Genomic DNA, 15781 nt, shown 5'->3' with positions numbered 1-15781 from the left:
TGTTTATTGTTGTTATTTTATATTGTTTATATTGTTTATATTATATCATTTTATTTCTATATTGTTATTTTTACATCACTACGTCTTATATTGTAAAAAATCACCTCGGGGTTTCGTTCAGCGGCGGCTGTCGATGACGTCATCACAAACGGACCATGTTGTCATTCTTGAAATAAGTGAAGCGGTCGTCTTCACGTTTGATTCTTCTTAAGTTCTTCATCGTATTTTCACCACAGAGACTTAAAATGTAAGTAACAGGATAACACCCTTGCTATTTATGCTCTGAAATATGTAACACGCGTGGCCAGTTATTCAGCCAGTCTGACTCATTTCTGCATTTGTAGGGCTGACTACTGGAAGTCACAACCAAGGAAATTCTGCCAGTACTGCAAGTGCTGGATTGCAGACAATAAGCCCGTGAGTATACAGGAAGATGTGGTTCTGTGTTACCGAGGACGGCGTCCTCGCTAATGCTTCTCGTGTTTTCCTCTGCAGAGCGTCGAGTTCCACGAAAGGGGGAAAAATCACAAAGAAAATGTGGCTGCCAAAATTTCAGAGGTACTGACTTTTATTCTGTTTTTTAATATACGAAGTAACAGATAACATTATCAAATTATTAAAATAATTGAGCAAATAACAAAATTAAGATTTATTTTGTAGAATCCACGAGTCTAGAAATTGAGCTTCATGGGTTGTGCTAAATTGATTTACATTCATATGAAAAGCTTCCCATTGAGAGCTTAAGTCTGTTTACTTGCAAAGATACAGATGTCCATAAAAATCAATAAAGTCTTGAATTACCTGGGATCTACTATCCAAAGCAATGGACAGTGCACAAGAGAGGTAAGATGATTTACACGATGGTAGTGAGACCTGCTAACAAAAACTATAAACTGTCACAGCCTCCAATGTATATACTGTATATGTAGTAACCAGTTATTCATTGCTTTTTTTTATTCCATAATTTATCCCAGCATCTTTAAAGTGCACCATTGTACCATTACACATATGTATATGGTATACAAGTTGTTATTATCATGGTCATGTTGCTATTGTGTGTACCGTCTGTCTATCCTGTTTACTTCAATAGCGTAAAACTTGCAGACTGGTACACTTGGCCAGCAAAGCAGATTCTGATTTGTTGGAAGTGACCAACATGTACAGGATTAGAGGGGCAGCTCAGGTCAAGTGGTTTGGAGACAAAGTTAGAGAAGCAGGCTGAGATGGTTTAGACATGTGTGGAGGAGGGATAGTGAATACATTGGACAACATGGAGCTTCCAGGCAGGAGGAAAAGAGGAAGACCTCAGAGGTTCATGGATGTAATGAAGAATGACATGCAGAGGGTTGGTGTGACAGGTGAGGGCGCTAGAAATAGGATGAGATGGTGGCAGATGATCCCCTAAAGGGAGCAACTGAAAGAAGAACCACATAATACACACACATTGTTTTTTCGTTAATATTTGTCACTATAATATCACAAATTTTATACTGTTTACCCTGACTCCTTCCTTGAACAAGCTCTATTTTTGATTTATTTTAGCTTTATTATGCATAAAATGGCCCCCAGTACACGGTCACACAGGGCACACTATCATTATCAGTTTGTGCTACGAGTGACACACACAGGCATGAGCACCCTGCCTGTCTTGGCAGCATTCTCACGACTGGCACAAGAGATAAGGTCCAGACATAAACACAGCTGACTGCAATCCTGTCTCCCTATTGGCCACAAGCCACTGCCACTCATCTCACCCTATCTTTCTCCTGCAGATTAAGAAGAAGAGCATTCAAAAGGCAAAGCAGGAGGAACGCATGTCCAAAGAGTTTGCTGCGATGGAGGAGGCTGCGTTGAAGGCCTATCAGGAAGATCTGAAGAGGATGGAAAGAGAAGCACAAGGTAATTGTCAGGGGATGTTCTTTAACCTGTGAGCATAAGTCCTTGGATTTATTTCAGCGGAGCATCTTTGTGTTTAGGTCTAAGCTCTCCGGAGCAAACGACAGCACGGCCACAAGTTCAAGTGAAACCCCAGCCAAAGAAGCCACAGAAGAAAGCGGCGAAGGCGAGCGGTAAGGTCAGACAGCAAACAGAAGAGCAGGTTTGGGTTGAAGGCCTAACAGATGATGGATACACGTATTACTACAACACAATAACAGGAGGTGAGGAATAATGGAGAATGTTGTGAAAGTCTGTCTATTTATAGTTGGTTTTTTTAAAAGTATATTTTCATTTGATTATTGCCTTTGTCTGTTTACATATGACAGAATCTAAGTGGGAAAAACCAGAGGGCTTCCAGGGAGCGAGTTCAGCCTCTGAACAGACTCAACAGACTGGAGTTAATATCTGTTTTATTAAAAAAAAAAAATATATATATATATATATATATATGTATAAATTTTAATTACAAATGAGGTGTCCTGTTGCTCATATATCTTAATTTTGTTTCTCCTAGAGTACTTCAGGCTCTGCTTGGATGGAAGCTGTCAGTCCCGATGGTTACACATACTACTACAACACAGAAACCGGAGGTGGAGTGTTTCTCTTTCTAACTTAATGGCTTCTTCTATTTCATGTCATCTGTGGGATTACATCCATTTTTCCCTCACCCTTCAGAGTCCAGCTGGGAGAAGCCTGCTGACTTTCCCTCTGATGAGGTGCCTGGATCCACCTCTGAGTCCAACCAAGAAGGAGAGAGTCCGGAGGATCCCGTGACCCCTCAGCCAGAGCCTCTGTCAGGAGAGGAGGAGAGTTCCAACGGGGCCCCATCATCTCAGGAGGCTGAAGCCCCTGAGAAAACCAGCCAGCAGCCCAAAGTGCCAAAGATCAGTTTCAGGGTAAGTAGTTCAAAGAGAAGGCGAGAGTCTGTATAGGTGAACTTCACCTTCTTCTTGTTACAGTTCAGGTTTCCTGATTTTTGTTTGCAGAAAAGGAAAGCAGAGACGGAGCCATCAGAAAAAGAGGATGAAGGTAAAGTGAGTGACGACACTCCTAAAGATGACGATAAAGAGGCGACAAAAGAGGAGGAGGTCCAAAACACAACAGCTGAACCGGAGAAAACAGAAGAACAGGCGACACAAAGGGAGACTAAAGCCAAGAGGCCAAAAGCTGCCAATCCATACGGAGTCTGGGAGCAGATCCTGCAAGAAGAAGATCCGTAGTAAGTGCAACATCTTTGAGTCGTTACACAGCGAGATTAAATCCTGCAAATAGACTACATATGTGGGCCAGCAGCTACTAAAGAGCTTTTTCTTTGTCTCCTTTATTCCCTTTTCAGTGAAAATGTGGATTTGCAGCTGCCTGAAGTGGAGGGAAGCACTACCAGCGCTCCAGCAGAGCTGCCCCCGGAGCCCAAGCCCAAGTTCAAGGAACGCATCATCACTTCCCTCGGAGAAGAAGGCGGTCCGGCATCGTTCCGGAGGAACAAGACACAAAATGGCAAATCGAGGAGCATCCGACAGAGAGACAATGATGACTGACCCCCCCAACAAAGCCACAGAAACAATAATGTCTAAATCAGGATGCCGCAGAATGAGACTTTTACACTCAGAGAACTTCTGCTAAAAACATTTGGACATTTTATTGCATTTATTGGATCTTTGAGGTGCAGCAGATTCAGGAGAAATTGGCACGAGAAGTTACAAATTTTTTAAAATGTGTTTTTCTAATTCTAAAGTTTTAACCACTGGGCACAGTTTTTGTGTACAACAGTTGGTGATTTAGACAGGCTGGTATGATGTTGGGCGTCCCGTTTATTAATGTGAAGAATTTTCTCAGCAAATCAAGAAATTTTTTTCTACTTCAATATCTATTTTTTTTAATAAGGCTCCTGATTGGAAACATCAGTCTAATATTTGTCAGCTGAAGTGAATAATTGCTATACTTTTATAAAGCAGTATGGATTGTAGTTATTAACATGAGAAACATGTGATGTCAATAAATAATGACCTTCCAGTTAGTGGGGGCGGAAAAAAACAACTTTAGAAAAAGGCTTGGCTTTTTTATTTACGCCAGAAAACATTTACTCAAAATAGGAGCTCAAGTGGTTGTTGGTCATGGCACACATGCAGGGTGTGACATGCTTTTATGGGTCAGAGTGTGTGTATAAAGCTGATAGGTGGCTTTGCCGCACCCTGATTGGCAAAGAACCATGAAAGATGCAAACAATAAACAACACTTTGACTTTCAGTTTATAAATCTATATTAGGATCTCAATGCTCACACACATCCTTCAGTTGAGGTTAGTATCTCTATGAAAGAGATAACGAGATAAAGTACTTTGTTGAAACCCAGTGGAGACGTGGAGAAGGCTAAGAGAGGAAAAAAAATATTTCTGGTGCAGTTCGAGATGACTTTATTTAAAATTGCGAAGTTGGGCATTGACCTTGATGGAGGATGAACTTTTCGAGTGTCATCCTACTGCAGGAAATGTCACAACAATACACCTAACTATATCAATACAGTCATTTTATTAGGTACCCTTTGCTAATACCAGTTGGACCCCTTTTTTTTTACCTAAAGAGCAATCTCAGTTCTTTGCAAAGCTTCAACAAGGTGTTGGAAACATTCCTCCGAGATTTGTCCACTGCACATCCATGATGAGAATCTCCTGTTCCATCACATCCCAAAGGTGCTCTATTGGATTGAGATCTGATGACTGTGGGGGCCATTTGAGTACAGTGAACTCATTGTCATGTTCAAGAAACCAGTTTGAAATGATCTTAGTTTTGTGACATGGTGTGTTATCCTCCTGGAAGCAGCTATCAGAAGATGGTACACTGTGGTAATGAAGGGATGAACATGGTCAGCAACAACACTCGGGTAGGCTGTGTTGTTTAAATGAGACTCAGTTGCTACTAAAGGGTCAATAAAATACACCTCACACCATTACAACACCAACAACCTAACAGAAATTTGATGTTAATTACACAAAATTCTAACCATAACATAAAAATGTTGCAGTAACTAAGTGCAAAACGCTTAGTTACTGCCCAGAGGTGGACAATTAATTTTCCGAAGGGGCCACATGAGAAATATTCATTATATCTCTTTATAGGCTTATTGATCAAGAAATCCCTCAAACAACTAATAAGAACGGATTTAAAAAAAATTATTGGATTGCCTCTGCCCTCCCTAGATGATCTTTTCAGGACCCTGCCGAACAAACAATATTCTGCAGGACAAAACACACCCGTCGCACAACCTTTTCTTCGTAGTTCCATTTAGCAGGTGTTAGAAATTCCTCAAAGTCCAAACCACCAGGTTGCACAACAGTTTTTTCTCAGGACCATCACAGAACTCAACATCGTCCTTGGCAAGAACAGCTTAATTTAATGTAAGTATTTAAGCTTTTGTGTAAATAGGTTTGTGTGTGAATGCAGGTACTGATCTAGAGGATGCACAAGCAAATATCATTTTGCTGTAGTTTTTACAATACTGTGGAATGACAATAAAGGTGACTCTGAATTCTGAATTGATGTGCCCCTCCACAACAGTTCCAGTTTCTCATGTGGCCCCTGGGGAAAATTAATTGCCCATTCCTGCTTTATACAGTGGTAATAACACAATACAACCTATAAAATAGTTCAAATAATACAAAATAGATGGAAATTAACTGTCACTGCTGCGGATCTGCTTTACATACAAGCAATATTTTCATGCTTAAGAAGAGATGCTAAAGGATTCAATTCTAGAAAAACAAGCAAAAGAAGTCAGAGTTCCCAAACCAGAAGATCTCAAGTGTCAAAGTCAGAACATCTCAGAGGAAAAGCCCAAAAACTGAACAATGACATCATCCTCAGAAGTCTATATAATGCAAAATACTGTGTTTGAGAAACAGTTCCATAAACAAAAGCTGAGTTAGAATAGTAATAGTGTATACTTGGCCCTTAACTGGCTTCACTGGTTGTGTGGGATGGCCACTGGTCTTCACTTTCATAATAGAGGTCCAAAACCTGTGCCTCACCTATTATATGCAGTACAAGATTGGATGAGCATGAGTAGGTTGATAGAGGGGATGAGGCCGGCACATGCCGTGTTGCTGGGCAGTTTCTTTGCCTGCCATCAGAGGGCATCCGTCTGGTTCACAATCTCCAGGATGTCGCCTCTTCTGAAGGTGATGCCGGCATGGGCGCAGGGGATGGCCGGGTCCTGCTGAGGCCATGGCCAATCATGGCCCATACGTACAGCTCGCAAACAGAAACACACAAAACAGATTTTTAATAGTGTGAATACTTTTATGTGAACAGAGGCACTTACCTTTGACATGTACCTTTCGGCTACAATAAAACTAACATGTTTAATAAATAAATTCAAAAATATTTAGTAATTGGTACTCATTGCTTTCATGTCTCCCATAGGAAGTTGGCATAACTTAAAAGTACAACAGAGTCACTTTTTCAGTTTAGCAAAACTGAATATTTATTGTTAATTTTTTTTTAACTTCTTTTTAATTAAACAAAAGTCAAAGATCTGGACATTGAAAACGTAAAAATATGTCACTTTTTTTTTTTTAAATTAAGGCATCTGATTACCTCAATGGGAATTGAATACTGCTAATTTAACATTAAATTTCTTCAGTTTAACAGTATTTTCTTGGCATCCACCAATAACACACTGCAATGTCTATTGAAGAAATATGAAAATAAATAATTTTCAAAAGAATATTAAATACTAAAGACTAGGGATGGGAACTGATAAGAATTTAGCGATACCAATTCCATTATCAATATCATTTATCGATTCGATTCCTCATCGATTCTCTAACTGGCTCTCATTTGGTTAGGGAATAAAATATAGTACAAATGGTTTTGGTTACAGTAGCATTTTAATTTAAAGTATGCATCAACAATTTTCATTTGACTCAAACAAAATTAAAGCTGGTTTAAAAAATAAAAGTTCCTCTCTCAAATGAACATTTTAACATAAAATCCAACTGCAGTTATCAACTTTTGCAAATTAAAATTAGTTTTTGAGCAAAAAATTAGCATGTTTTCTGTTTCAGGAAGGATACAAGATCTCTCAGTTGGGGTGGAGAATGCTTGGACACAGACACCTTTTCCTCTACCCCCCCTTTTTGCACATGTCGAGGATCATGTCAGGATACATTTCACTGTGTGTTATACTTGTATAACTATGCATGTGACAAATAAAGAACCTTGAACCTTGAAGACACTTCTCGGCTAAAGTTGATAACATTGGCAATGAGTCCTTTGTCCACCACCAGAGGGGGCTGCAGAAGGATGGGCAGTCTCTGGCCACAGGTCAGACTTTTTTCACTAAACAGAGCAAGTGTGGACATGTAATGCTTCAACATCAGCACCAAAAACTTGTCTGCATTTCTCAGGTCCTCATTGCTAATTCTGCCAACGTCCGCAATATAAACAAAAAAATAATAAACACATTTTAATATGTTAATATGTTTAAGCAACCAATTTTTATATACCCCAAAGATTACATACTTCTCCTTCTTGATGGGCTTTCTTAGGCAGAGGTCTAGAGTTCCATCTTATCCTCACATCTAAGAGGAGCCTGTGCTGGGGCAGCTCTAAAGAGCAATCTGTTGATTTACATTTTGGCTGACTTTTATTCAAGTATTTAAAATGTATTCATACCAAGAAGTTGTTGCTTCTCCTTGAGGATTACTTTTGCCATGTGGGATCTCTTCATCCATACGATCACAGAATGAATCCTTCCTGCCCAGTTGGAAACTGTATTGCAGCTGTACAGCTTCCGGGCTCCAAGATTTAGTGTGTGTGCAAAACGTGGAAACTTGATAAATTTCACCTTTTTCACAGCTACATCCATGCTTGCCACAACCTTCTCTTTTACTCCAAACTCCTCCAGGATTCCTCTGCCACAGATGTCCCCGTCTGTGATTCATAGACAGCCTTATTTTGAGGACTTCTTCCTTATTCTGGCCTTGTCTGACATAGTACCAATATTACAGTGAGGTAATAGTCTTGAGTAGAACTTGTCCATCCATCAGCTGTGATGACTGCCTTTGTGACATGTTTCAGATCTGAGATCAGATTGCTCTTTTCAACCCCATACCAAGCAGGGACCAAATGATTTGTTAAACTGTCTCTAATTGGGGGGATGGTATTTTGAATTGAGAGTGTTTGTCATCTCCCTATAGAGAATCTGTCTAGTAACTGTACGGTGACACTGATTGAACACATGTGCCTAATAAAATGGTCAGTAAGTGTGATTCAGTGTGTTCATTATTTTAAAAAAGCAGCAGTTTTAAAACCCATATTAGCTAAAACTGTAATGATAGGCCTGTTAAAGGTGTTCAAGTTTAAATACCATGTTACTCCCTCATTAATCTTTAGTGTTATTTAGAAAACTGCAAAGGCATAAAACACATAAGTTACATTTTATTACAAAAATAAAAACCTCTGTTACTTTCAGTTTGTCAAATAATAGAATAACATGTGTTCTGCAGGCACAGAGCAGTCAGATATATCAAGGAAGCACATCTCCCACAAGCTGCTGTTGGTCTCAGTCTGCAGACTGTCCAGACTCTGGTCGTTTCAAACTGCTGCTGTTCTCCGCCGCCTCGAGAAGAGCCTCCTTCTCTGTGTGTTCAAGTATATCAGAGATCAGATCATCGAGAGCCTCCCCACCTCTCATGAACTCCTAAAAACAGACATGAAAAAACATACAACATTGATTTTTACCCTTGAGTTGAAGTAGATAACACTGGCTTCAAACCTAACCTTAATGTCCCTTGTTGTATATCCGGTGCGGTGGTCTGTGACACGATCCTGACTGAAGTTGTAGGTACGAATTCTCTCTGACTGAGAGCGTGTGCCCACCTGTTTTTAGACACACAGGAACAATGACAAAGTTGGAAAAGAGAACAAAAATCTGTGAATGTTACACGTTATGTTTTCCTGCTTCACCCACCTGCTGCTTTCGTGCTGTATTCCGCTGTTCAGTCTCTTTACCCATCATGCCTTGGTAGAGCCTGGCTCTCAACATGCGCATGGCCGTTTCTCTGTTTTGCAGCTGAGATCGAGTCTGCTGACACTCTGCAGTTATGCCTGCAAAGAGGAAAAGACCTGCTGTATCTGCTTTATGTGTTAAGTGATGCATAAATGAATCATAAATGTATTAGGCAAACTTTAGATGACAACTTAGCACTCAACATTAAAATTTGATCCCTTCGGGTTCCAAAAACACTAACATGGCAACACGCAAAACAATGAAGCTTCAAATCATGTGGCCACACAAGTAGGGCAGTCAGGTCACGTACACTATATTGCCAAAAGCATTCGCTTGTCTGCTTTCACACATGTATGTTGGAACAGGAAGGGGCCATCCCAAACTCTTTCCATAAAGTTGGAAGTATGGAGTTATCCAAAATGTCTTGGTATGCTGAAGCATTAAGATTTCCTTTCACTGGATCTCAGGTCCTGAAAACCAAACCCACACCATAAACCCCCCTCCACCAAACTTTACACTTGGCACAATTCAAGTACTGGTCTCCAGGCAACTGCCAAAGCCAGACTCATCCATCGATTCGTCAATCCAGAGAACATGTTTCCCCTCTAGAGTCCAGTGATTTACACCACTGCACGTTTGTAGAAGAGGTCTGCATGGTGCCTGATTTTATACACCTGTGGTGATGGAAGTGATTGGAACACCCAAATTCACTGATTTGGATTGGTGAGGGAATACTTTTGGCAATATAGTGTACCTCACTCAGTTTTCAGAGAACCGGGGACATCCTATCATTCTCTTTCAAAGGTGTCAAGGGACAACTGCCTCCTCGAAGTGACTGGTCTGTCTTAGACAGAGGTGGTGGTGGAGCGTCCATGATTGATTACCACAGAGAGCACCTCCCATAGTAAGTGAGTGAGGTTTGAAAGAGCACATCACAGTGGCTACATATTTTACCCAATCTTTGAAGAAGCAAAGCAGCATGGTGGTACCGTTTACCTGTCGGAAGATGAACTACGCGCACTGCGCTGTCTGTTGTGTTAACACTTTGCCCCCCAGGACCCCGAGATCTGAACGTGTCGATTCGAAGATCCTTTGGATCGATGTGGACTTCAAACTGCAAGCACCAAAGATAAAAACAGAGATGTACTGTTTAACCATTCCAGTAAACAAGGGAAGTCATAAAAAGAAAAAAAGCAGTGTACCTCAACTGGCTGAGGCAGGATGATGACAGTCATGGTTCCTGTGTGGATCCGCTGCATCCTGGAGGAGAGCCCCATCTCAGGGATCCTTTGAACCCGGTGCGTTCCTCCTTCGTGCTTCAGGTGCCTGTACACGTTCTCTCCGGCTATTCTCACTGCTGCATGGTGCAGACCACCTGAGAGACACCGTTCATGCAGCTGTAAATGTTTTGGTAGGAAGTTTATGTCCACTGATCACCACAAGTTTACATTTATTCTCTAATCCACACATAGTTATTCAATCCCATGATGAGTGAGTTGGAACTAATAACAAAGACACTCGGGGGGGGACACAGCAGAAAGTTATGAATGATACAGAAATACAAAAATTACCTTACCATACTCTGCAGGTGTGTAGTTCAACACCTCAAAGTCCCAGTTTTTGTAAAATGCAAAACCCTGGTACATGTCAAATATTTCTTTGGTGAACTGCTGACAAATGTCACCTGAAACCACACATGAGAAAGTATAACACTTATTTTCCATAACAACACTCATTTGCAGTATTTTACTGTGAATTGGATTTTGAATTTATATATATATATATATATAAAAAAAAGTTTTGCTTTCAGTTTTCAGTTTTGCTTTCCTTCATACCTCCTGTTGTCCGCCCTGATACGACCTCCAGCAGAACATTACTTGAGTCAAGAGGATCAGTGGGGATAAGAGCTTTGATTAGCTGGGTAAAAAGAAAACCTCATGAACAAACAATGGTCTGTCACACACTTCTTCTGCATTAATTTAGCCGAGTCTTTCGGGTTCTTACGTCTCTTCTTAAAGCCAAAATCTTGCTGGAGATTTGTGCTTCCTCCTCTTTTAGCAGCTGGGTCAGATCTTCATCTTCATCTTTGGTGCCAGCTAAACCTGCCATCAGCAAGGAAAATAATTTGATTTATTGTGTTTAAGAATGCAAAGTAAAACTGTGCTCGCACAAAGCTGCAAATGCATGTGTAATTTAAATAGTTAGAGACCTCTGGAGATTGGACACCTGAGAAACACGTTTGATGGTTTTCTGTGGTTTGAGAGGTCTGTTTATCAAGCCATTATATGTATATATAGTAAATTTGAAAATCCTACTCACCTTTTAGAAGTGAACTGACCTCTTCGAGGTCTTTCTGAGCTTGTTCAATGCTCCCAAACACACTGGCCAGAGGCAGCAGCTCAGTGTGCTTCTTTATGAGCCCCTTTCTGTCTGACTCACTGAGGTATGCATGCTGTAGCTTCTTGCTCAGGTCCCTGTGCTCCTCCATGAGCTGCTCGAGATACACCTGAACTGACTCGTTCTTGTACAGCTCCCCCAGATCACTGTGAAAGAAGCGTTTAAACATCACTCTGCCCCAGTCTGTCCTGTTAGCATGTTTCACACTGGCGTGTCCCACAAGTGTCCTCCATCCTCCTAGTCCTCCTCCGCTGCTGTAAACTACATGGCTACACAAAGAGCACAGTCTGAGGCAATGCCTGACAAGCATTTGACTAAATTTAGGCGATGACAAGTGAAGTAAAATAATGCTCGCTAGTTTTATTTTTGTGTTTACATGCGAGACTGCTGCTAGCTGTAAGAGAGACCGGATATAGTTTGACGTAGAGAAAAAGTGAACTGTGGGAATCGTAGTCGTATTGTATTAATAGTTAGGTTACATCCCGCTGCTCCCTTTTTTACTGTACTTTTATTGATTCCTTTGAAAATAAATTAATAAAAAGTAAAATAACTTAACACCATATTAGCTTTATTTATTTTATCTTTTTAAGTTGGATAATTTCACATTTTTCTAGGGTTGAAACCCAAGGATAAAAATGGCATGCTAACATTGCTAACTATTAGCCATAAATAGTATAGAAAATTAGCAAGTCAATATGCCAAACTTTGGGGTCAGTGAAGATGGTGAGATGTTTTGTTTGTTTTTGGCAATACAGGAAAGTAAATATATGTCTGCTTCGTTGTTTAAGCAACTGTACATAACTTAAACTGTAACAAAGAAAATAAGTAGAGCTGATGTTACCTTTGTTAGTCTAGGATAAGCTACATAGCTAATTAACGTTAGCTCAGAGTAAGCAAACAAGTTGGTGTTTGCTACCTTTGAAGGCCTAATATTTTATTGTTTTTTATGTGGTGAGTGGCGTCCATTTTAAATCAATAAATAACCCCCTGGCTTAAACTTTGCCAATGAAAATTAAAATTTGGCTAAATTGGCAGCCACGTAGTTATTTTATAGACTTTCAGGAAGTGATTCTCATGATTTCCAGGACCGCCTGGGTTTTCATTAACCAAGGCAGTGGAGGACGTGAGTCAACATGGCTATACCCAGAAAGAGGCCCTGAAAGAGAAACAGAGGACACTCAGTACCCTGCAGGTTCATCTCTAACCCTATTCCCCTACAACACTGATTAACTAAATGCAAAACACTTTATACCAGAGGTGGGCAATTATTTTTCCGGAGGGGCCAAATGACCAATTTTTAATTTTATCTCTTTACAAGCTTTTTGATCTGCTCCTCGACAACAGTCCCGCTTTCTTATGTGGCCCTTCGGAAAAGTTAATATCCCATTCCTGCTTTGTACAATGGTAATTACACAGTCTAACCTATAGAGTGGCTATCATAATACAAAATGATGGCATATTACATAGATTTTTTTACACATTACTCAGCCTACCGAGCACAGTTCTGTGCACCCAAGGAGCCAGGAAAATCCCTGGTCTTGTCCCAGAACTATACTATATGTATAATGATGCAAATATAAACTTAGGAATAACTAAGTCATAAAATGTTACAGAAAGAGACCTAATTAACCAAAATGTTCCTCAAATCCACCACAAAGAGGTGTCAAATGATCAAAAAGAGTCACAAAATGATCAAAATATAATAAAAAAAAAACACAACAGGAGAAAATTGTCTAGAAAGTGAAGTAAACATTTATTTGCATAGTTTGTGGCTTTCTTTATGACTTAATTGGACTTTTTGGTTTGCCTCATTTTCCAGGCAACACTGTCAGAGCTTGAGAGGAAAAACGAGGGCATAGACAAGGAGCTGAGATCGAAAGTGAGAGAAATCCTAGTGCTGGAAAGCGAGATGGAGCAGCTGGAGCAGCAGACCATGATCCTTCATGATCGCTGTGTATCCATCAGCAAGGAAGACACAGAACTCCAGATTCTGATAGGCGAGGAGGAGGAGGTTGCACAAGTGGCGCTTGCAGGGTTCAACACTTACCGAAGTAAGATGGAAGGCCACAGGGCAGCTGTTTTGCATGCAGTGAGCCAGACAAAGGCCCATAATGAGCTGAAGGAGAAGAAAGAACTAGTACAGATGCTGAGAAAGCAAAACGAGGAGCTGAAGGAAGATTTGAACAATCCAAATGGAAACACAGTACAGATGGCAAAGGTAGTCTGTTCATTTTAATCATAGGGATCTTTTTCAGAGATCTTCAGTATCCATAACTATTATATGCTCATGTATGCAGAAAGAGATTAAAGCTCTGAAAGAGGAGGTCTCCCTGAAGATGAAGACCATATCTGAGAAGAGAGAGCGGCTCCAAAAAGAGTTTGAGATTCATGCCCAAATAAAGAAAGACATAGAGGTGTGCAGACTTACCCAACAGAAACCAGGGACATCTTATGAGGCTGACATTTGTTCATAAAACAGCTAAAGATAGATAGAATTTGTATCAAGACATGAGTTATGTTTCAGTCTGAAAGAAAGCATCAACAACATCACTTTTCCCCCTCCCTCAGATCCAGAACAGGCGCTATGAAGCCATCATGAAGCGCCTCCGCTGCCAGCTGAGCAGGGCACAAGCCAACCACAGGTAGAAATACTATAAACCCGTGACAGTAGACATGCTACAATAGCTCTAAATGCCAGAAAAGAGATGATTGATGTCCCGCTTCTAAATACAAAAGGCTACTAAGTTGTGCCTACTTTCCCTTAGGCAAATGTCTGATGATATCTACCACATGAGGAGACAGCTAGCCGAGCTCAGGAGTCAGCAGCAGTCATCACAACCATAAGCAGCCAGTGGTCATCGAACTGTAGTGTCAGATTAATGTGGGTTAATTGTTCTGTTATTGGAGTAAATGTACACCAGTTGTTATTATGAGTGTGTTAGTTTAACAAGGAAGGAGCATTCTTGTTACTGAAGTTAAACAACAGGGGGCAGCCGTGACCACTGAATGTCTGACTTTATCTGTTTGGCTTTATCTGGCTGTTTATGCCAGATATTTATACAAGAGTTATTGCTGAATGTGTTCCTTGACATGTGCAAGTTTTCTTTTCTTGTTTTTTCCCTTTTCTCAGATGAAAAGCATAAATATGGAAATGAAAGGACAGTGTCTTGTGGCTCAGCATCAGCAGGGGCGTGGGATGGGATTTTAGGTCAGGTGGTGTTAGTGAATCAGTTCATCCACAACAGTAACCCAAACAAAATACAAGCCAAATGTCTACTGTAACTGTCAGTGTGGCAGTGCTGCTTTGGTACACCCTGTCCCAGCTTCTGCCTCACTGGGCCACTTGACGGTTCTGAGGCGACAGTCCCACTGTCGGGTTAACAAGGGCGTGACTGTGCTACTTCAACCATAACGCGAAACTAATTAAATAATGAAGCTGCCTTTTCAGAAGATGAAATCACATCAGAATGAATTGAATCAACCTCTGAGAAAAGCCATAACTTTATAACTCTACACTTTTCACATCTGAATTGTGTCCTTGTGGGTCTTTTGCATTATTTGAACAGCTGTTAAACAAAGCTGAGAGATGTTGCTGAGAGGTGGATTTTTATGAGCTAAAGACTAGATTACAGCAAATTTGATTAAGACACAAAGCTTAAATAGAAGATTCTGTTCAGAGATTTTTTAAAAAAAACAAAAACCCACGACGTTTTAGCAACAAAGATATTTGCAACATTTAAGAACAATTATTTCACGAAATATATGTGCAGAGGTTGTAGGTATGTGTTGTCTCACCTACAGCTTTAACTTGTAATAAGTAAGTGTGTAGGGAGTCTGGTTCAGTGTACGTGAAGTCAAGGACATTTTCTGGTTAATTAAAGGTTGAGTTTCATCCAACATACTGAGTTTCATTCAGCAGTACTGCGCTATCTGAATGGCTTTGTTAATCACAATGCTGCAAAAAAAAAGAGAAGTTTTGAGCCACCACAGCAATCTATTGGAAATACAGCATATAAGGCAAAAACAGAGTTTGTACACTTCTAATGAGCTTGAAAGTCAATATTTAGGTTGACCACTTTAATTCTTCAGCACAGCCTGAACAGCTTTCTTATAATTTCTTTAAGTAGTCTTCAGGAATAGTTCTCCAGTCTTCTTGAAGGACATTCAAAGCTCTTCTTTGGATGTTTCTGCCTTTTGTTCTGTTCTCTGTCAACATGATCCCACACTGCTTCAATAATGTTGAGGTCCGGGCTCTGGGGAGGCCAATCCATGACTGATAGTGTTCCACTGTGTGTTTTTCTATCCAGGTATGATTTTACTACATTAGCTGTGTGTTTGGGGTTGTTGTCAATCTGAAAAAAGAAGCGGTTACCAATCAGATCAGTTTTCCAAATGGTACTGCATGGTGGATAAAAATCTGATGGTACTTTTCTGTATT

At 40.3% G+C, this 15781-nt stretch overlaps 3 protein-coding genes across 4 annotated transcripts; 2 read left to right on the top strand and 1 right to left on the bottom strand.

Moving 5' to 3' along the window:
- The first annotated feature begins 122 nt into the window (after positions 1-122).
- On the top strand, positions 123-3980 carry wbp4 (WW domain binding protein 4). The gene is made up of 10 exons (XM_031748563.2): positions 123-247; positions 345-417; positions 496-558; positions 1773-1899; positions 1977-2159; positions 2265-2335; positions 2453-2528; positions 2614-2834; positions 2925-3157; positions 3275-3980. Coding segments are annotated over exons 1-10 (1251 nt in total). The 5' UTR covers positions 123-245; the 3' UTR covers positions 3477-3980.
- A 4375-nt stretch (positions 3981-8355) lies between these two features.
- LOC116327088 (mitochondrial translational release factor 1) lies at positions 8356-11786 on the bottom strand. Its single transcript, XM_031748564.2, has 9 exons — positions 11266-11786; positions 10951-11048; positions 10782-10863; positions 10523-10630; positions 10149-10321; positions 9943-10060; positions 8908-9044; positions 8718-8816; positions 8356-8637 (listed from the first exon to the last, which is right to left on the bottom strand). The coding sequence occupies exons 1-9, from the start codon at positions 11651-11653 to the stop codon at positions 8500-8502; spliced, it is 1341 nt and encodes a 446-aa protein (XP_031604424.1). The 5' UTR covers positions 11654-11786; the 3' UTR covers positions 8356-8499.
- Positions 11787-11899: 113 nt separating this feature from the next.
- LOC116327089 (coiled-coil domain-containing protein 122-like) lies at positions 11900-15240 on the top strand. 2 transcript variants are annotated; one of them, XM_031748565.2, is made up of 6 exons: positions 11900-12066; positions 12429-12535; positions 13163-13561; positions 13641-13757; positions 13912-13985; positions 14109-15240. In XM_031748565.2, exons 1-6 carry the CDS (start codon positions 12039-12041, stop codon positions 14185-14187), a joined length of 804 nt encoding a protein of 267 aa, XP_031604425.1. In that variant the 5' UTR covers positions 11900-12038; the 3' UTR covers positions 14188-15240. The 2 variants fall into 2 exon arrangements, with proteins under 2 accessions (XP_031604425.1, XP_039462161.1); XM_039606227.1 differs by lacking the exon at positions 12429-12535 and having other exon boundaries at positions 11974-12066.
- The last annotated feature ends 541 nt before the right edge of the window (positions 15241-15781 follow it).

This window comes from Oreochromis aureus, linkage group 23, assembly GCF_013358895.1.
Source record: "Oreochromis aureus strain Israel breed Guangdong linkage group 23, ZZ_aureus, whole genome shotgun sequence".
Classification (NCBI taxonomy): domain Eukaryota; kingdom Metazoa; phylum Chordata; class Actinopteri; order Cichliformes; family Cichlidae; genus Oreochromis; species Oreochromis aureus.
This window is presented reverse-complemented; position numbering and strand designations above follow the sequence as displayed.